Source organism: Sturnira hondurensis, unplaced genomic scaffold (genome assembly GCF_014824575.4).
Source record: "Sturnira hondurensis isolate 20B ecotype Veracruz unplaced genomic scaffold, ASM1482457v3 Scaffold0001872, whole genome shotgun sequence".
Classification (NCBI taxonomy): Eukaryota; Metazoa; Chordata; class Mammalia; order Chiroptera; family Phyllostomidae; genus Sturnira; species Sturnira hondurensis.
Window position 1 is genome coordinate 1,039,595 of NW_028074503.1, and position 18,814 is coordinate 1,058,408.

The 18,814-nt window shown below is 34.3% G+C and overlaps 1 protein-coding gene across 2 annotated transcripts in view; it reads right to left on the reverse strand.

Annotated features, from left to right (window-relative positions):
• ROCK1 (Rho associated coiled-coil containing protein kinase 1) overlaps positions 1–18,814 on the reverse strand; it is a 158,611-nt gene that overhangs the window by 2,935 nt on the left and 136,862 nt on the right. For both annotated transcript variants that reach the window (XM_037031681.1, XM_037031672.1), the window contains exons 24-32: positions 17,983–18,076; positions 17,333–17,421; positions 15,680–15,868; positions 14,519–14,678; positions 7,355–7,425; positions 7,059–7,147; positions 1,724–1,802; positions 1,330–1,591; positions 471–678 (exon numbers count right to left, since the gene is read on the reverse strand). In XM_037031681.1, the coding sequence (XP_036887576.1) occupies positions 471–678; positions 1,330–1,591; positions 1,724–1,802; positions 7,059–7,147; positions 7,355–7,425; positions 14,519–14,678; positions 15,680–15,868; positions 17,333–17,421; positions 17,983–18,076 (1,241 nt within the window). The remainder of the gene's footprint in view (positions 1–470; positions 679–1,329; positions 1,592–1,723; positions 1,803–7,058; positions 7,148–7,354; positions 7,426–14,518; positions 14,679–15,679; positions 15,869–17,332; positions 17,422–17,982; positions 18,077–18,814) is intronic.

An 18,814-nucleotide genomic window follows, 5' to 3' on the forward strand; every position in this document is an offset into this window, starting at 1 on the left:
TGAATCTATTTACACTAAAAAAGGGGTAAGCCACAAGATTTTTCAAATGTTAAAGAGCTATATATGTATACCAATCAGTGACAAAATTTAACATGGAACTAAAAAAATATTGTATTTATAAAATTGTTAACTTTTGATAGGAACCAATTATACTAATTTGTAAAGTCATTTCAAGTTATATATAAATACCTAGCTATAAATGATGCTCTTTATGGGGAAAATAACAATTAGATTTGAATTTTAATGGGTGTTATTCAACTAGTTTCATGTTTTTTTCAATACTTTATTTAATCCTTATTTTTCTCCATTACCCTTTAGTCCCCTTATCCCCCTCCCCATAGCAATCACCACACTATTGTCCATGTCCACGAGTCCTTTTTCCTTTATGCTCAATGTCTCCACCCCTTAATCTCCCCCACCCTCACTACTTGTCATCCTGCTCTCCAAAAGAGTAACATTTTGATCCTTACCTAGTTTTTCCAGATGTATTTTTGACTACTTTCCGGAAAGACTGATTTGCAGTGGATCTTGTAGAAAGTGTTCGAGGGGATGCACGAACAAAACCAGATGGTGGATTCTTAGGTATCTTCTTTACTAAATGAGTTACCCACTTTTTTTGTTCATCCTGAGAACATGCTAACAACAGCATATCTCTTGCTGATGTTACATCATAACTTACTATGTTAAGAGAAAAAGAGTACAATTAAAGTCATATAAAATCTAAAAGTCACATAAGTTCTTAAAATCTGAAAAGATTTACTATGCTTAATTAAGCTTGGACAATATCTCTTTCTCAATTTAATTAAGGCTGAAATTTAAAAAGAAGGCATTAACTATAAACTAATAAAAAATAAAGTAAAATCAGAAATATAAAAAATGAAGAAGTGAAACAAATGTATTTTTAGAACACAAGTTCCTTGTCTTAAAATAGCTGTAGCCTGTACTCTTTTCCTCTAGCTACCTCTCATAAACTAGACATTTTGTCTCTGATACAGCATGCTGGTTCAAGCAGTGAAAACTAGATAAAAAAGAAAACAAACCAGAGGTAAAAACTCAAGAGCAAACTATAGTGGAATTCATGTATAGGTCTTTTCTTCAATTTAGAATAATTTCTAAGTGATTCCCCCCCTTTTTTAAACACAAGGGGTGATTCTCTTTAAAGACATTATGTACTAAGTTAAATCTATAACTGTAAAATAATAGTTGTACATTGCTCTACCAGTATCGAAATATTCTTATAACCTCTTTTCAATTTGATATAGAAAATGCTACCCTTGAAAAAGTTTTTGGGACATAATTCTCTAACTCATAAAAACTTTCGTGCCTTACCTTTACATGGAGAAATTAAGTCCTCTTTCTTATCTAAGTGATCTCTGTGGCACTTCACATGGCATCTTCGACATTCTAGGGCAGGGGGTGGCTTAAAAACATGCCAGAGTGGTTTGGCACAGGCCTCACAATTGGCAGGAAAGTGGTAGAGTGTAGGAATGAACTCATGGCCTTTGTGATTTTGAAAATTAGTTTTTTCAGCTTGTTGTACTGGTTCCATCTCTACATCTTTTCTACATTCACCTTCATTTGCATATAGTATCTATATTCAGGAATGGTAAAAGAAAGAAAATAAAAAGATTTGTATTTGTACATACACATTTCAAATGTATAAAAGCACTGGTATATATATGTCTACTTCACAAAATATACTTAATAATTTCAGAATTTTTACCTGGAATATTTTAGGAATTTCTTCAGTTTCAGCTCTGTACACATCTCCTTGGGTTACAGGTCGAACGTGAAACAGTTTACTAAAATGAAAATAAATATAGTATAGGCCATCATAAAAACTCATTTACAGTAAAAGATATAAACAAACATTTCTTGGAGAGAAATTAATCATTAGGAATATGCAAATTAAAACTACAGTAAGTATCACTATACACCTACCAGAACTTTAAAAATAATAATAATAAAGCAAATGCTGATGAGGATGCAGAGAAACCAGATCACTCATACAACTGTGGCAGAAATGTAAAACTGCCGAGCCATTCTGAAAAAGAGTATGGCAATACTCTTTAATTTTATAAAATTAAACATGTGCTAACCATATGACCCAGCAATTACCATATGACCCAGCAATTATGCTCCTGGGTCTTTACTCCAGAGAAATAAAAATTTGTATCTATGTGAAAATCTGTACATGAATGTTCACAGGAGCTTTATTTATAATAGCTAAAAAATTGAAACATTCCTAATGAATGGTCAAACTGTGGTACATCCATACTACAGAACACTACTGAGCAACTGAAAGAAACAAACTACAACTTGGATGGATCTCAGAGAATGACACTGAGTGAAGAAAAATTCAAAAGTTTATATCATATTTGATTCCATTTATGTAACATCCTTGCAATGACAAAACTATGGAAATGGAGAACATGTTAACAGTTGCCAGGAATTAGGGAGGGGTGGAGAAAAGGCACTTCCTGTGGCTATAAAAGGGTAAAAGAGGGATCCCTGTGATGGAACTGTTCTGTGTATTTACTGTGGTGGTGGTCTTAAGAATCTGCACACAGGAGATGAAATGATTGTATATATAAAAAAGCCCCGTGAAATAAAAAAAAAACCTATACAAATAAGTGAATAGCAAGATTAGTGAATTCAAAGTCAATATATGAAAACAAATGGTGTTGGAACAGACATTCGTATGGAAAAAACCCAATCAGATATTAACACGGGAAAAAAACTAACTTCAATCACTACCTCTTTCCAAATAAAAAAATAAATTTGAGATCAATCATAACTTAATTATAAAACCTAGACCAATAATGTTCCTAAAATAATTTCTTGAATAGATTGCCTAGTTATTTAAAAATCTGATATACTGTCTCTGTTAAAGACACGGTAAAGAAAATTAACAGATAAGCTGTGTATTGAGAAATATATGCACTACATATTTCTGTTACTGCATTTATATCTGGCATATACACAGAACTTCTATAAATCAACCTTAAAAAATAAGCAGCCCAAATTAAAAATGGGCATAAGACTTGGAGACACTTAAAAAAAGACATACAACTAGCTAACAAGTGTATGAAAAGATTCTTGGCATAATCAATCATGAGAAGAATACAAAACTGAAACAACAAGAGAGCATTTCTTTCTTTTATCTTGAATTTATTGGGGTGACACTGGTTACAAAAATTATATATTGGGTTAGCCAAAGTCTGTTTAGTTTTCCCATAAAAGACACACTTTTCATTTTTACCAATAACTTTATTAATATGGGTATTTTGAATATGTCAGTTGTCTCCTATGCAGTATAATGTTGACTTCTCCATTAATGTCTCAATTTGGTCACTGTCAACTTTAACTGGTTCACCTGACCATGGAGCATCGTCCAGTAAGAAATCTCCAGTACAAAACTTTGTAAACCACTTCTGACACGTTTGATTAGTCATAGCACCTTCTCCATACACTGCACTAACCTTTCTTTGTATTTCCGTTGTGTTTTTACCTTTTTTCAAATAATAAAGCACAACATGCCAAAAACATTGTATTATTTTTTTCTTCCATCTTCAATGTTATGGAAGAAAACAAAGAAAACTTTTGCTGAAATCAGGTGTACCATTCAAGTCTCCTTCTGTCACCATTTATCCCCTCTTGATCATGTTTCATATCCATTAGAAGAGAAAAAAATCAAACACTGACAACACGAAATGCTGGTGAGGATGTGGAGCAACTAAAACTCATATTACTGGTGAGTATAAAACAGTATAACAATTTTTGAAACTATCTGGTAGATTTTTTTCTAAAAAAGATTTTATTTATTTTTAGATAGGGGGAAGTGAAAAAGAAAGGAGAGAAACAACGTGTGATTACCTCTTGTGCAACCCATACTGGGGACCTGGCCTGCAACCCAGGCATGTGTCCTGACTGGGAATTGAATCGGTGACCCTTTGGTTCTCAAGCCAGCACTCAACCCACTGAACCACACCAGATTCTCGTAATCTTTAGTAAAGACTACCACCAGCTGGTAGATTTTTTGGTAAAGATTAAACACAGATTTACTCTATGACTCAGAATTCCACTCCTAGATATTTACCCATGAGAAAGAAAACTTAAGTCCCCCAAAGGAATGTTCATAGCGGTCTGTCTATAATGGTCCCAAATTGTAAGCAACCCAAATGTCTGTCAACATAAAAATGGATGAACAAATTGAGATACACTCATTCAATGGAATATTACTCAGCAGTAAAAAAAAAAAAGAAAAAGCAAACAATTGCTATATAAAGCAAAACATTACGCTGAGTGAAAGAAGCCAGGCACAAAACCACATACTGTATAATTCCATTTACATGTAGAATATGCAAAATTAATCTCAGTGATAGAATTCAGATTTTCTTTTCCTGAGAAGATGCAAAAGTGAGCATTCTAGGATGATGGAAATGTTTTTTTATCTTGATTTGGGTGGTGATTACACGGGTATTCACAATTACGAAATTCATTGAACAGAACTTTTAAGATGTATGTTATTTTAATACATGAAAATCACATGTCAATAAAAAGGTAAAACAAATACAACCTCTAACTGATTAAAAAAGTATTTAACTTAGTTGAAATATGATGTTTCTCATATTGTTTATGTATTATTCCACTGTAGTGATCATTTAAATTTTCACAAGTAATGTTTTTTAGAAAAATAGGAAATTAAATATCAGTACTCTTCAGGTATTTGCTCAATTCTTTTTACATTCTAACTGTAACTGGCTCCACAAATGTTTAATTGTAATGGCAATACTTTATTTTAAGTTTATGCTTCTCTTGAATAGCACCCACTACAGTTCACTTTTAATTTAGTTTTTATTGTACATGTTTTACCTTTTCTACAACTAGTCTATAAACTTCTTAAATATGGTACTGTCTTAATCATCTTTATATAATCTATACAACCTACAACAGCACAGGGAGCAGTGCTAAGAAATAGCTTTAGAATGAATGCAAGGGAAAAATATCTAAGCTTATTACAGGCCTCCTTGATCTATTGTTTTAAAAAAAACCCAGATATGGGGACTTCCGCTAAGATGGAGGCATAGGTGGAAACACTGTGCCTTCTCCCACAACCAAGTTTGAATACAACAAAGGTTTAGTAAACAAAGACGCAGCCAATGAACAGAAAATTGAACTATACGGACGTCCAACAACAACCAACCATTCAACCAGACCAGTAAGAGGGGCAGAGCCAGCAGCAGAGCAGGGTCGGGCAGGAAAGATCCCCCGACCCCAGGCACCCAGGCAGCCGGGGTAGCAACGGGGGATCCAGTGAGGGTGCGGGGCGGCAGGCTGACCACTGTCACACAGTTGTGCGCAGATAAACCAGCAGAGAAGTGAGCAGTGAGATGCACCGCGCAGGCCCCAGCTACGAAACCCAGTGAGGGTGCAAGGTGGTGGGCTGACCGTGGTCGCACATTTGTGCGCAGTGGGACAGACCACATGGGCCCCAGCAGCGAGAGGCAGCAGAGGGGACCGCCATTGCTTTCCTTTGACCCCGCCCCCACATACAGCCTCACAACCCAGCAACTGAGTTGCCCCGCCCTGGCGACACCTAGGGCTCCGCTCCTCATACATAACAGGCACAGACAGTCCAACACATGGCTCAAGAAGAACTCAAAGCCCCAGAGCCAATAACTCTAAGTGACCGAGAAATAGCGAACCTCTCAGATGCACAGTTTAAAACATTGGTGATCAGGATGCTCACAGAACTGGTTGCTTTTAGTCACAAACTAGAGGAACATATGAAGGCTAAACTAATTGAAATGAAGGGAAATGCACAGGAAACCAATAGTGATGGAAAGGAAACTGGGACTCCAATCAAGGGAGTGGACCAGAAGGAAGAACGAAACATCCAACCAGAAAAGAATAAAGAAACAAGAATTCAAAAAAAATGAGGAGAGGCTTAGGAACCTCCAGGATATCTTTAAACATTCCAACATCCGAATTATAGGGGTACCAGAAGGGGGAAAGAAACAGCCACGAGTGGAAAACGTATTTGAACAAATAATAAAGGAGAACTTCCCCAGTCTGGCAAAGTAAATAGACTTCCAGGAAGTCCAGGAAGCTCAGAGAGTCCCAAAGAAGTTGGACCCAAGAAAGAACACACCAAGGTACATCATAATTACATTAGCCAAGATTAAAATGAAGGAGAGAATCCTAGAAGCAGCAAGAGATAAGGGGATAGTCACCTACACAAAGGAGTGTCCATCAGACTGTCAGCTGATTTTCTCAAAGGAGACCTTACAGGCAAGAAGGGGTTGGAAAGAAGTATTCCAAGTTATGAAATCCAAAGACCTACATGCAAGATTGCTCTATCCAGCAAAACTTTCATTTAGAATGGAAGGGCAGATACAGTGCTTCTCAGATAAGGTCACATTCAAGGAGTTCATCATCACCAAGCCCTTATTATATGAAATGTTAAAGGGACTTATCTAAGAAAAAGAAGATAAAAAAATATGAACAGTGAAAGGACAGCAAACTCACAGTTATTAGCAACCACACCTAAAACAAAAGCAAACTAAGAGGACAGCTAGATTGGTAGCAGAAGCATAGAAATGGAGATCACATGGAAGGCTGGCAACAGAAGAGTGGAAGGAGGAGAGAGGGGAGAAGGTACAGATAATAAGTAGCATAGACAGTGGGGAGAAAATAGACAGGGGGAGGGCAAGAGTAGTGTGGGAAATGTAGAAGCTAAAGAACTTATGACACATGGACACTAAAGAGGGGGGATGTGGGTGGGAGGGGTATACAGGGTAGAGGGGAGTGAAGGGGGGAAGGGGACAACTGTAATGGCATAATCAATAAAATATATCACAAAAAATAGATGAATTAGTCATGCAAAAATTTTTTTCTCACATTTGATAAAGATTTAATAAAGTTATTATTTAAATTTAGGAAAAAAATAAAAGTAGATAACACTGTTCAAATAAAATGAATTGTTAAGTCTAAAAATAATTGATCATTGGAAGTTAACACTCAATTGACTTAAAACTCAATCAAAGGCAACTTACTCTATATCCAATACCATAGACGGATTAGATTGCTCCTTATCTTGTTCATCGTTATAAAACAAAATTTTTTTGCTGCTTACTACAACATACTGAAATGAGAAAAAAGGGGAAAGAAGTATAAGAACCACATTAACTCAATTTAAAGTAACAGGCATACTATTTGCCACTTATGTCTGAATTATATTGTATAAATCTAAAATCTATGCCAATAATAAGGCAGTTAATACAAGTTTTAAGTTCTACTAGTAAATACATTAGCAAAACATCAATTACAAAACAATGAGGCCATATGGTACCTGTTTCTTCCAGCCATATCGTTTGATATTTCCTCTATTTGGTATTGAAAGCCAACCTTCAATTCTTGACTCTAGGAGGAAGAGAATACATAGTATTCAGTCTTAAATCATAACAAAAAGAAAAGCTATTATAAGTTGTCTGATGGCATGCAGCAACAGGCATTTTAACACAGCTAAATGAACAAGTGCTATAATTTGCTCTTCCATGCTTCAATCACACAAATCAACTTTAATGGACATACAAAGATTGCAGAAAAATTTCCAAGCCACTTTTCTCATAAAAATTAACGTTTAGTACTCAGTTATGAAGGTATGAAGTAACGATAGTACCCTTAAGAGCCAGGCAAGACTGGAATGGACTACAGCTTAAATGGGAAATGATAAATAAGACTTTAATTAAATATCATTTAACATTCGTATAAAAATATTTAGCAAAAAAAAAAATGCAGCAAGTGGAACAAATCAGAGCCATGATTTACACAAGAAAGAGCAAGCAAAAGTACAGAAGTGTCCTATTACTCACAGAAGATAAGAATAGAAGATAAATAAATTAGGAATGCAGGTAGAATCAACTAGATATAAAGAATAAGAGACAAGCATTTTATTTGTTTTCTCAGTACAATATTCTGATAAACTTTTTGGTAAAACACCCATAACAACGTCAATAAAACTGTCAAAAATTAGTTGATGGAGTACTTAATCCCAGTGTTAAGTCCAGTTATAATTTTTATTAAACAAAAGAGGTATAAAGCCTTTTAACTAATTGTGATACCAGAATTTAACAAACAGCAAAAGAATATAGATTTCATTGGTCAACCATTAATATTTTCACCAGTCTGTACATACCAGGAATTCCTTGACTAATTCTATCAAAGCATTTTATAGTAATTATTACTACTGTTTAAATATAATTAATGTTTATTAGAAATACTGAGGAGAAAAAATGATTCCATTAGAAATGGTTATTTTATATCAGATTAGAGTATTCAATTGTCTTTGTATATATATTTTATATTTGAAACACAAAAGATTGGAAAAGTAACCAAGTTGAAATACAATACTATAGTGTGGTATTATATTATGGCTCATATCATGATCTAATCAGAATATAATTTTGCATTTTTCCACATAAAATTTGTAAAACAGCTCAGTCTTACAGTAAAAGTATTAACAACAGTTAAAACTTACTGAACATTTCTTTGCAAGTAATATCTCATCTAAAAAATCATATAATCCTATGATTAGAGAGTATAATATTCCTAGAAATATAGGACAGAATAGGTTCTATTATCATCTTCCATTTACAATGAAGAGACTGAGGCTTAGCAAGGCGAACTGACTTGCCTATGGGTACTCTATTAGTAAGTGTCAAAGGTCTAGGTTTTGCTCAGGCAGCTAATATCTGAGCTTATGTTTCTAGAGTACAATGCTGTTCTGTCCTTTTTTAAAAAAAAATCCTCATCCAAGGACATACTTACTAATTTTCAGAGAGAGGGGGAAGAGGAGGAGAGGGAGGCAGGGTGAGAGAGGGAGGGAAACAACCATCAGTTGCCTCTCCTATGCGCCCCAACAAGACTGAACTCAAAACCCAGGCATGTGCCTTAAATGGGAATCGCAACCATGACTTTTTGGTTTATGGGAGGATGCTCCAATAAAGTGAGCCACACCAGCCAGAGCAGGGGTCTGTCCTTTAACAAGCTTTGCAGATAACTGAACCGGGGGTCATGTTCTTATTCCAGCTCTTCCATGTACTTATTATATGTCATTGGCTTTTGTTATTCCCTTTCACCTAAATTGTACTTGTCAAAGTGAAGGGAATAATGAGAACCTTCAGTTCAACATGAACCCATTCTTCTCTAAGCTTTTTTCTTAGGTGTTTTTTAATAATTAACCTCAATAATTATTTTGTTTCTTTAGGTCAGGGGTGTCAAGCTCATTTTCACTGGGGGCCACATCAGCCTCATGGTTGCCTTCAAAGGCCAAATGTAATTTCAACTCCTCAACAGTTAAGGAGTAGTTACATTTATACAGTCCTAAAATTATTTCAGCCCTTTGAAAGCAATTGCGAGGCTGATGTGGCCCCTGGTGAAAATGGGCTTGACACTCCTGCTTTAGATAGTTCCTTAGCAAGTTCCGAGAGTGCACGGATCATATCCTAACACTTCTTTATATAACCCATTGCATCTGACAACACAGAGGAAATATCTGATAGCTATCTGTTGATTATTTTGCAATTATGCGTTTTAAAAAATAGCCAAATAGAGTCACCTCTATAAATAATGCTTATAAATTAATAACCAAAGGGCAGTTTTATATTGAGTAACATGCAGAAGGTAGGTGATCACTGACAAATATTCTTACAAAAGCAAAGAAGTTATTGCTAGGAAAAGTTCCCTCAAGTGTGCCAAAAATGGCACCTCTTACTCCTAAATCTATTTAATACCAGGTAATTCCTCACTGAAAATAAAAGATGTAAAACCCATTGAAATCTTGTCATTTACACAAAATTGTATATGCCAAAATACTCTGTCCCCCAGTTATTTTTTATGACACTAAATGTCAAAAATATTTATGCTTTGTGGTTCTAAATCTAGAACCACAAAGCATAACCCGTGTTTTCTTTAATATATTTTCTTTAATATATTGAATATATTTTCTTTTTAAAAAGATTTAGTTTTTTTTAAGAGAGAGGAGATGGGAGGGAGAAAGAGAGGGAGAGAAACATTAATCTGTGAGAGACACATTGATTGGTTGCCTCTTACATGCCCCCAACTGGGGACCTGCCTGGCAACCCAGGCATGTGCTCTGACTGGGAATTGAACCAGCGCCCTTTCAGTTTGCAGGCTGGCGTTCAATCCACTGAGCCATACCAGCCAGGGCTGTATTTTCAATGAATTATTATACAATGTTATGACTTCAGCTGTCATTTTAGTGTTCCAATATAAATTTTATATGCCAAAGGCATTTTATGAACCATATAAGCCCAATTTTATATTTGTTGCAATTTAAACAAAGAAATTTAGAACTCAACGAAAGATGTAGAGGATATGTAGGTTGCTTTTTTTTTTTTGCCAATTAAAAACAATGTTATGGAAGAGAATTTTAATTTTTCCTTTTGGTGAATTACTTTCAGAGAAACAGCTAAATTAAGGTCAGCAATAAAAAATAAAAAATACATACTAGCTTCTCCTCTGTTTCCTCTACTTCTGTCTTAGATGCAAGTTAAATTATTAGTATTTTTAATATAGAAAGACCTTTAAAATCATGACCACTTGTGATGTAAGTGGCAATCTAAAAATATAATGCAGTACATTTCATCTTTTACATCAGAAACACAGAAATCAGCTTCTCCACAATAAGAAATATTTATGACTTCTAAATCTAGGTTATCGTTAATAACATGCTATAGAAGTACAAAAGCACTCGGCCCCATATTTTCTGTATTTGTAGAGCAAATTTAACTTACAAAAAAATTAGGTGTGTATTTTTGCAATATCAGCAATTGACTCCTTTACCCAAGTAAGAGATAGAAAGGCTAAGTAACTACATGTAAATCAATATTTAATACAACTAATTTAAACATCAAAGCTAAGTTTACTTATCAAAGTTTACTTGGATAAACCATACAAGAAACAGGACTAGAGAATCATGCCAACATTTTGTAATTATATTCAGAGGTGATATAAAAAAAGAAAATGAAACCAATCAATGCTTAAGAAGTCAGATGCACTGATTACCTTCAAATCACTGGTTATAGTTAACAAAGTCACAAAGTCTCATAAACTCAAGTACTTGGAAACACATAAATATACACCAATTAAAGGTTTAAATTGTACAGTTTTAGATAAAGCTGTATGGAAAGAGAATGATGCAGCTAATCAATAGATAATGAATATTAATGGAATGTTGTACCAAGAGTTTCTCCTAATGCTTCATATATACTTTTATATTTTTAGGTCAATAGTTACAAAAGAAGGAAAGAAAACAAGGAAGGAGAGACATTTACTACATTAGTCTTTCTGTCATCTAGGCAAGAGGCAAACCTTAACTCTAAGGGTGATCTTGTATTTACACTGTGTGCTAGGTCAGAACCTGCCACATAGCCAAAAGGATGAAAAAGACATAAAAGAAATAAAAGAATGCAAGTAATTTTAAGAACTAAAATTATATGCCAGAGAAGAAGTAACAATTTTTTTCTAAGCTTTTCAGATTTGGGAAACTTAGAGGAGAGATTTGACCTAGTTAATGATAAAATGTCCACTAAGATTATAGAAACTGAGCTCTAGTACATAAGATAATTAAGTGAGACTTTTTATATTAAATGATGAAATTTAAGAGAAATAATCAGTCATTTATCAGTTCATCTATCCAACTAATTAAAAAAGCCACCTCACTGAACTAAAAATATGATCCATATCTCAAAAGGCCTTTAAACTGTTGAGTAAACACATTCCACTTAAAGCCCTCTCATTTTTAGTGTATAGTTTAAATTCATTTACTGATTTTCTAAAATAGGTAAATTTAATCACTAGTCACTACTTTTTAAAAATCTTTAAGATACCCGAACTAAGAATAAAGTAAAAATTCTTTAATAATTCTTCCTAAATATGACTGCAAACCCTAAACTTTATTTGCAAGGGGCCATTTTTAGACATCTAGTAATGATAGATCTACTACAAATTTTCAGTTTACTAGCAAAATGACACACAGAGAGGTAAAATAACACTGACAGATTATCCAATAATTTCTACCTCCAACATTGCAGAGATCTTTGTAAGTTTTAAGACTAAGAACACAGTAATATGGAAAAAGGTCCTTTAATTTAATTTCCTTTTTACAGCAATGGAGAATGAACACTAATACTTTTAATATTTCCCCTCATTCAGCTGGAGTCTGAAAACACTCAATAAAAAAATCTCTGAACATACTCAGCTATGTTAAGTAATATACTCAACATGGAGCCAGTAGAAACATTTAAAAATCTCTCCTGACTGACTCCAAAGTGGATTTATTAGATTGGAATTCTGAAATCTGAATGGATTCCTAAATCTACCAATCAAATCATCTAACGATCCTTTGAAGTTAGTCTCCTGAACAAACCAGATGGTAGATAAAACTCATCACCTTCCACTTTTTAGAGGTCCCCCAAACTCATCTTTCAATTCAGATCTTCTGCACAGATCAGTCTCTGAAATGTTTAACTTAATACAAAGAAAACCAAGGCACAATAAGACATTATAAACAAAGTTAATGGGAAGTGAATGGAATAAAGACACAAAAAGCTGGTCAGGTTATTTAACCTACACTAAATTCAACAATTGAAAGAATGTAGCCAAACACTTCTAAAAATCAACTCTTACTAAATGAGTAAGACCGATTTCAGGAAGATTTCAACTCAAACTAGAGGTTCCTTTCAAATCCCAAGTGATCCTCTGACACAAACATGCACATACAAGTTTCTCAGCAGACAGGTGGTTTTATTTTATTTTTTTTAAAAAAGATTTTTATTTATCTTTAGAGGAGAAGGGAAGGAGAAAGGGAGAGAAACATCAATGTATGGTTGCCTCTCGTGGGTCCCCTGCTAGGAACTGGCCTGCAACCCAGGTATGTGCCCTGACTGGCAATTGAACTTCGATCATCTGGTTCGCAGGCCTGCGCTCAATCCATTGAGCTACACCAGCTAGGGCCGGTTTTATTTTATTAAAAAAATTTTTTCTAATCCTTATCTGATTTTTTTTTCTCTGCTTTTAAAGAGGGAAGAAGAAAGAGAAGAAGAGAGAGCTAGAAACATTGATGTGAGAGAGAAACATCAATTGATTGCCTGGCCCAGGGATCCAACTGGTAACCTAGGTAATACGACTTGATGAGGAATCAAATCCACAACCCTTTGGTTACAGAAGGATGCTCCAATCAACTGAACTGCATTGTCCAGGGCCAGGCATGAGGTTTTAAAGAGTCAAAATTGAGAAAACATAAGAAATTCCTTGACCATTGGCATAAGAAATATTCATTCCCTGCCCTACTCTTCCCAGGTCCCCGATATTGAGCAAAGTCACTGGAGAAGGAGGGCAGGGATTATATGGTACACAAATAAGAGTTGAATTCGCTTTCTACTTTGAGTCTTACTTCCTTAAGGTCAAGAAGATAATGTAAACAATTTTAAAGTAATTCATCAAGTTTGTAATATCAAGTAATATAATAAAATCCTTATAATATTGAACTTCATAAATATCTCTTTATTCATGCATTATTCAGGAAATATACTAATTAAAATATATTTTCAAATTTATGATTATGTAAACAAAACTTCCAAAACCCTGAATTAAGAATGCATCTTACATCAAATGTGTGTGTGTATATATGCCTTTAAAATTTGTAATGCATGTTTTAATACAAAAATACACATATAGTACATACATAACCTATTTACTTCATTTGTTATTTGAACCTCTACTATGTATAGGTTGCTCATAGGTACTTTTTAACTTCATTTGTTAAAAAGATGTGTACTATACTCTGCATTACAATTAACCCCAAAATGAAGCTATGTTTATTTTTTAAATGATTCTCCACTGGAGAAAAGACAGAAAAAAAAAAGCCTGAAATACTAGCCACTCACTTTTGCCTTTACTTGACTCCTTGCCCCCTTGTCTGCATCTGCTAACACTTTTTATCTATTTTTCTATAATTAAAATTTAAAGTCTGACTGAAGTTTATCACTACCACATTACATACACTTCTATATAAAGCTGCCATGGTTCTGATTAAGTACTGTTCTTAGTTTAGCACAAAAAATATGTAAAACATTGAAGAGCTGCTACTTGTGAAATATATACTTTTTTTTAAATAGTGAGAGGTGTTGCAGCAGCTTTGACTTTCACCATAGAGTTAGGCTACTCAAAATAGGTTCAGAAAGTTCTTCAGATCTCTATTCAGGTAGACCCTCTCAGATCTATTTTAATAGCCTAAGACTGCTTGTGACTAATTTCATTCCATGAAATGCACTAAATATACAAACATCAAGAGACTTTGGCTATTAGAAACATAAATTCCTTCTTAAGATCTATGGAAAAAATGACAAGAGGTAGAATACCAAATGAAAGAAATATACATTAATTTCCATGAAATAAGCAAAACTGATTGAAGTAACAGAAATATTCTTACCTGGCAGGTTTCCATCAGTTTCATCAGCACTAGGAAAACTAGCAACACTTGTAGAATCCGAAAGGTCCAAAAGCTTAGCACGCAATTGCTCGATATCACTCTCTTTGCTAGCCAACTGCATCTGAAGCTCATTCCTATGCGTACATTCTTCTACCAATTGCTATTTTTAACAATACCAAGAAAAAATAAAGAGTCAAGAACAAATTTCCAACATCAAGAAGTTAAAATTTTATAAAGGACAGATGGACAATAACTAAGGGTGGGGGGCGGAAATGGGAGGGAGGCGGGGAGCATGGGGCGGGGGCGGGCAGGGTTGGGAATATAAGACAAAAAGCTGTACTTGAACAAGAATTAAATTTAAAAAATTATTAAAAAAAGAAGTTAAAATTTAATGGAACTATAAATAAGTAATCTAAAGTGGCTAAAACTATAAATTTACTCAAAACCTCATGAATGTTTTACCACTACAGATTTTAATACAACTATAAAATGTTCTCTTCCTCAGGAATACATTGCTTGGATAAGCTCCTTTTCTCCTTTGAAAAGAGCTTTTTATATTCTTGTTTTTTTTAAATATAGCATCAAAAACAAAAAATAAATACTTGTTAAAACAACAGGAAATACTTTTGGGGGGGATCCAAATGAAATAGTTTAAAGGGTTCAGAAAGCTTCTCAGTGTGGTAAGGTTTTTAAATGATGGCATCAATGTTTGGATCTAAGACTAAGACTAAAGACCATGTTCTCAATTTTGTGCTATTAATAACCAAGACAATTGGATATCTTGATTTCAGAAAAGCGAATCCTGATTAAAGAGAATAAACATACCAAATGTACCAAATGTAGCTCCAATATACCAAAATTTCTATTCCTACAATAGTCACTATAATACGAGCTATATCTCAATTTCAGTTTGATACCAAGGAGCAGATACTAATGGGTAAAAATTACTTAAGATAAAATGGTTAATAGGCAACAAGGCATCTTTCTAGTTTATCAATATCATAGTTTATATTAGAGTAATAATAATCAAATTATGGGCAGTATAAACCAAAATATGAAATTTTATATGAAAAATATAATCTAAGATTAATAGATAATAGGCATATACAGTAATGACAATTTAAGAAAATAACCCTATGTGTGCACACACACAAACCTTACCGCTTGCATGTCATTTAGTTCCTTCTGATGTTTCACTACCATCTGGTTGAATTTTTCTCTCTCTTGGTTGAGTTCCAGCTGTAGCTTTCGGTTTTCCTTTTCTTTCTTCCTCAAATCCTGTGTATTAGCTTTCTTTCTATCAATTTTAAAATCCTTTCGGTTCATTATTTCTGCCAACTTGTTTACAGCCTGTTTGAAAAGTAAAACATTATTAATAAGAACTACAGTGCAGCTATCCACTAAATCTCCGCTAAAAATGTACTTTTTATTCAAAATCAGGAAGCAGGATATTTTTTGTCTATGAAAATTAGGATAGCCTAATGAAGGTTGAGACACGACAACTGGTACACAAGTAACAACAATTCCTAACTTAACCCACTGTTCAAATGTAAAAACAAAACAAGCCTGACAAAGCCATTTATCATTCAACAGTCATTCAGCACTTACTATACTGTATGTAGGTACTATGCTGGGCACCAGATATAAAGACAGTAAATACAGATATGCTCCCAAAGCATTCTGGTCTGGTGGAGGGGCCAGACAAGCAAGCCTCGCAGTAGAGTAGTAAGTAAGAAGAAAGAGGCATGTAAGAATACGTTAGGAGCAGTACCTAATTGAGAGTTGGTGAAGCAGTGAAGGCTTCCTGAAGGACATATGTGTGTGTCACATGTGTTTCTTTCTTTAAAAAATGTTTTTTTCCCTCATCAGTGGGGGAACACCTGACCAGTGTTGGTCAGAGCACTGTCCTGTAACCGAAAGGTTGTGGGTTCAATTCTCAGTCAGGGCACATCCTTGGGCTGTGGGTTCGATCCAAAGTCTGAGTGTGTAAGATTCCCAGTCCAGGGGCATACGAGAGGCAACCAATCGATGCTTTTCTCTATTTGCAACAATGTTTCCCTCTCTCCTCTCTCCCTCTCTCTCAAAGCAATGAAAAAAATGTCCTTGGGTGAGGGTTAAAAAAAAAAGTGAAAGAAAATTTTAAAACAAAGTGAAAGAAAAGAATTTTTAAAAATATTTGATTTTAGAGAAGATGGAGTGAGAGAGAGAGACAGCAACATCTATTTGCTGTTCCACTTATTTATTCATTCATTGCTTGATTCTTGTATGTGCCCATATCATTACATGTAAATCTGCTTCATTCTATTTTCAGTGGCTCCTTTGCATTCCACTGTATAGATGTATCATGACTTATCAATAGTACATTGATGGGTGGTTGGGTTATTTTTATTTTTTCATTGTTAAAGCATACAGATAAACTTTCCCTATGTCCTTGCAATGCTAATTATTATACATTTAAACCTGTCCCTTTTACTGTCAAAAAGATAATTCATTTTAATTTCTATTTCTTTATTATTGTGTTTGAGCTTTTGAAAAATGTTTCTTTTTCTCTCAAATGTCCCTTTTAATTTAATTAAGAATCTAAATCACATTCTTACAAACGACTACACAAACTGATTTTCTTAATTCAGTTGAAATCTTATTTCCTGAATAAATCTTCCATATTTAACAAAGAGAGACTATTATATTATTTGTTCCAATGAAAAGTTTAAATCTTATAACCTCAGTTTTAAGAAACAGTGCAGAAAAAGAAGCTATTAGCTTTTGGATATATGACACTCAATTACAAACAAAGAAAAGGCTGAGCATACGTACCTGTGTTTTAAGGGTTCGTTCTGTATTGATATTCTTTTCATAGGCAGCCTTAAGATTAGTGATCTCCTCCTCTTTCTTCAATTTATAATCTGTCAACAAATTATATAAAATGTTGTTGCATGACATTAATTAGTTTAATTTCGGCACTCCAAATCAGCAATGTCCTTAATTATCAAAATAGTATATATTACAAAGGAACTTCAGTAACCTCATTTAAGATATCATTTTCAGCTTTACTGAGGTATAGCTGACAAAACTGTAAGATATTTAAAGTATACAAATGTGACGATTTGATATATAAGGTGGGAAAAAGATTTACAGTTGTAATACAAATAAATAATAATAAACAATACAATAAAAAACTCTTTTGCGTACTCACAACTGTAAACCTACTTTTGCCCACCGCATACATACATTGTGAAAAGATGTGCTCCTCCCCCATTTAGTTAAAATACCATAACCTCATGCATTTACCTTATTTGGTCTTTAGGGGTGAGAAGATTTAAGTTCCACTGAGATACTTTTTCAGGCTACAGAGTTATTAACATATGAAAAAATATTTCCAAAACCTAACAAATAATATAAACAACTAAAGATTTACTCTGAACTGATTTAACATTATGATATAAAAAACCCAACCCCCTACATACCTTCCTCTGCTTTCCGCATTTTATCAGTTAGCTCTTCATTTTCTTTTCTTAATAATTCAATATCTTTGGTTAGCTTGTTGCTCATTTCCTCGAGCTAAACAAAACACATAAAAGGTTAAGCTATAGACTCTTTGCTTGTCATATTTAAAGCAATAACTATAAAAATGCTTGCTTTCCAATTTAAAATAGGTGACTATAATTAAATTAAAATATTGTAGAAACAACTGTTAGACTCCAAAAATTATTTCAGAGTGTGTGTGTATGCACATATACATATGAATAAAAGGAAGAAAAATATAATGGAAAGAAGACAAGACTGGAAACTGGATGGCAGCATCAGAGAACATGGCTCATGTCCTCACACAACCACATTAAAATTACAAGTAAACTATGGAATAACCATTATCTAAAACCATCAGAAACTGGCTGAATGAAGTCCTACAATTACAGGATTAGAGAAGAAACCACATTGAGAATGGTAGGAGCAATGGAGAAGCAGAACAGACTGGTCCCATACCCAAGAGTGGTGGATAAAAATCGGGAGGGATATCTCAGAAATAAGGGGTCCTAGCCCTATTCTAGGCTGCCCAACTCAGAGTTCCAGTACTGGGAAGGTAAGTCTCCACAACTTCTGGCTATAAAATTAGAAGGGACTGAGGCTGTGGAAGACAGAAACTGCTCAAATCCAACCATTTCTTCTTGAAGGGTCCAAACATATGGTGAAGAACTGAACTATCTGGCATTAGGGTAAGAGCTGTGGGACAGCTTTTTCCCAGACAGAAATGCTGGCAAAGGCCATTGTTCCTTTTCTGAGCCCTCTCCCCAAGGAGTC